The sequence below is a fragment of the Volvox carteri genome (genome assembly GCF_000143455.1).
Source record: "Volvox carteri f. nagariensis unplaced genomic scaffold VOLCAscaffold_16, whole genome shotgun sequence".
Taxonomy (NCBI): Eukaryota; Viridiplantae; Chlorophyta; class Chlorophyceae; order Chlamydomonadales; family Volvocaceae; genus Volvox; species Volvox carteri.
In genome coordinates, this window is record NW_003307559.1 from 405,271 (window position 1) to 407,491 (window position 2,221).

Genomic DNA, 2,221 nt, shown 5'->3' on the forward strand with positions numbered 1-2,221 from the left:
CGAAACAAATTATGCCAGATAACCCTTCAAATAGCATCGGTCCATGCAAACCCACCGAACCACATTATGTCAGGTCACCCCCCAATTAGCATCGGTCCATGCAAACCCCCGAACCATATGCCAGGCAATCCCCCAGATAGCATCGGTCCATGCAAACCCACCGAACCACATTATGTCAGGTCACCCCCCAATTAGCATCGGTCCATGCAAACCCCCCGAAACAAATTATGCCAGATAACCCCCCAAATAGCATCGGTCCATGCAAACCCCCCGAACCACATTATGCCAGGTCACCCCCCAAATAGCATCGGTCCATGCAAACCCCCCGAACCACATTATGTCAGGTCACCCCCCAATTAGTATAGGTCCATGCAAACCCCCCGAAACAAATTATGCCGGATAACCCCCCAAATAGCATCGGTCCATGCAAACCCACCGAACCACATTATGTCAGGTCACCCCCCAATTAGCATCGGTCCATGCAAACCCCCCAACACATTACGCCAGATAACCCCCCAAATAGCATCGGTCCATGCAAACCCACCGAACCACATTATGTCAGGTCACCCCCCAATTAGCATAGGTCCATGCGAACCCCCCAACTGCACTATGCCAGTTAATCCCCCAGATAGCATCGGTCCATGCAAACCCCCGAACCACATTATGTCAGGTCACCCCCCAATTAGCATAGGTCTAGGCAAACCCCCCGAAACAAATTATGCCAGATAACCCCCCAAATAGCATCGGTCCATGCAAACCCCCCGAAAACAATTATGCCAGTTAACCCCCCAAATAGCAACGGTCCATGCAAACCCCCGAACTGCATTGCGCCAGGTACCCCCGTGCAGATTACACAGAAGGTGATGGCGACGGCAAAACGTCGACGGTAAGAAGCAGGTGGTGACGGTGAAGATTCGACGGGATGAAGGTGATGGCGACGGCAAAACGTCGACGGTAAGAAGAAGGTGGTGACGGTGAAGATTCGACGTGGAGAAGGTGATGGCGACGGCAAAACGTCGACGGTAAGAAGAAGATGGTGACGGTGAAGATTCGACGTGGAGAAGGTGATGGCGACGGCAAAACGTCGACGGTAAGAAGGTGATGACGGTGAAGATTCGACGTGGGGAAGGTGATGGCGACGGCAAAACGTCGACGGTAAGAAGAAGGTGGTGACGGTGAAGATTCGACGTGGAGAAGGTGATGGCTACGGCAAAACGTCGACGGTAAGAAGAAGGTGGTGACGGTGAAGATTCGACGGGATGAAGGTGATGGTGACGGCAAAACGACGACTTTAAGAAGAAGGTGGTGACGGTGAAGATTCGACGTGGAGAAGGTGATGGCGACGGCAAAACGTCGACGGTAAGAAGAAGGTAGTGACGGTGAAGATTCGACGTGGGGTGATGGCGACGGCAAAACGTCGGCGGTAAGAAGAAGGTGGTGACGGTGAAGATTCGACGGGATGAAGGTGATGGTGACGGCAAAACGTCGACGGTAAGAAGAAGATGGTGACGGTGAAGATTCGACGTGGGGAAGGTGATGGCGACGGCAAAACGTCGACGGTAAGAAGAAGATGGTGACGGTGAAGATTCGACATGGGGAAGGTGATGGCGACGGCAAAACGTCGACGGTAAGAAGAAGGTGGTGACGGTGAAGATTCGACGTGGAGAAGGTGATGGCTACGGCAAAACGTCGACGGTAAGAAGAAGGTGGTGACGGTGAAGATTCGACGGGATGAAGGTGATGGTGACGGCAAAACGACGACTTTAAGAAGAAGGTGGTGACGGTGAAGATTCGACGTGGAGAAGGTGATGGCGACGGCAAAACGTCGACGGTAAGAAGAAGGTAGTGACGGTGAAGATTCGACGTGGGGTGATGGCGACGGCAAAACGTCGGCGGTAAGAAGAAGGTGGTGACGGTGAAGATTCGACGGGATGAAGGTGATGGTGACGGCAAAACGTCGACGGTAAGAAGAAGATGGTGACGGTGAAGATTCGACGTGGGGAAGGTGATGGCGACGGCAAAACGTCGACGGTAAGAAGAAGATGGTGACGGTGAAGATTCGACATGGGGAAGGTGATGGCGACGGCAAAACGTCGACGGTAAGAAGAAGGTGGTGACGGTGAAGATTCGACGGGATGAAGGTGATGGGGACGGCAAAACGTCGACGGTAAGAAGAAGATGGTGACGGTGAAGATTCGACGTGGATGAAGGTGATGGCGAC

The 2,221-nt window shown here is 53.0% G+C and overlaps 2 protein-coding genes across 2 annotated transcripts in view; both read left to right on the top strand.

The window, feature by feature from the left end:
* Nucleotides 1-204: 204 nt before the first annotated feature.
* Nucleotides 205-360, top strand: VOLCADRAFT_59831 (uncharacterized protein; the record flags this gene model as incomplete). Its single annotated transcript, XM_002949777.1, has 1 exon — nucleotides 205-360. The coding sequence occupies one exon, from the start codon at nucleotides 205-207 to the stop codon at nucleotides 358-360; it is 156 nt and encodes a 51-aa protein (XP_002949823.1).
* A 195-nt stretch (nucleotides 361-555) lies between these two features.
* The window catches only part of VOLCADRAFT_59828 (uncharacterized protein), a gene marked incomplete at both ends in the record, with an annotated part of 5,458 nt that continues 3,792 nt past the window's right edge, over nucleotides 556-2,221 (top strand). Inside the window, one exon of the mRNA XM_002949778.1 lies at nucleotides 556-665. Coding sequence (XP_002949824.1) covers nucleotides 556-665 — 110 coding nt within the window. The remainder of the gene's footprint in view (nucleotides 666-2,221) is intronic.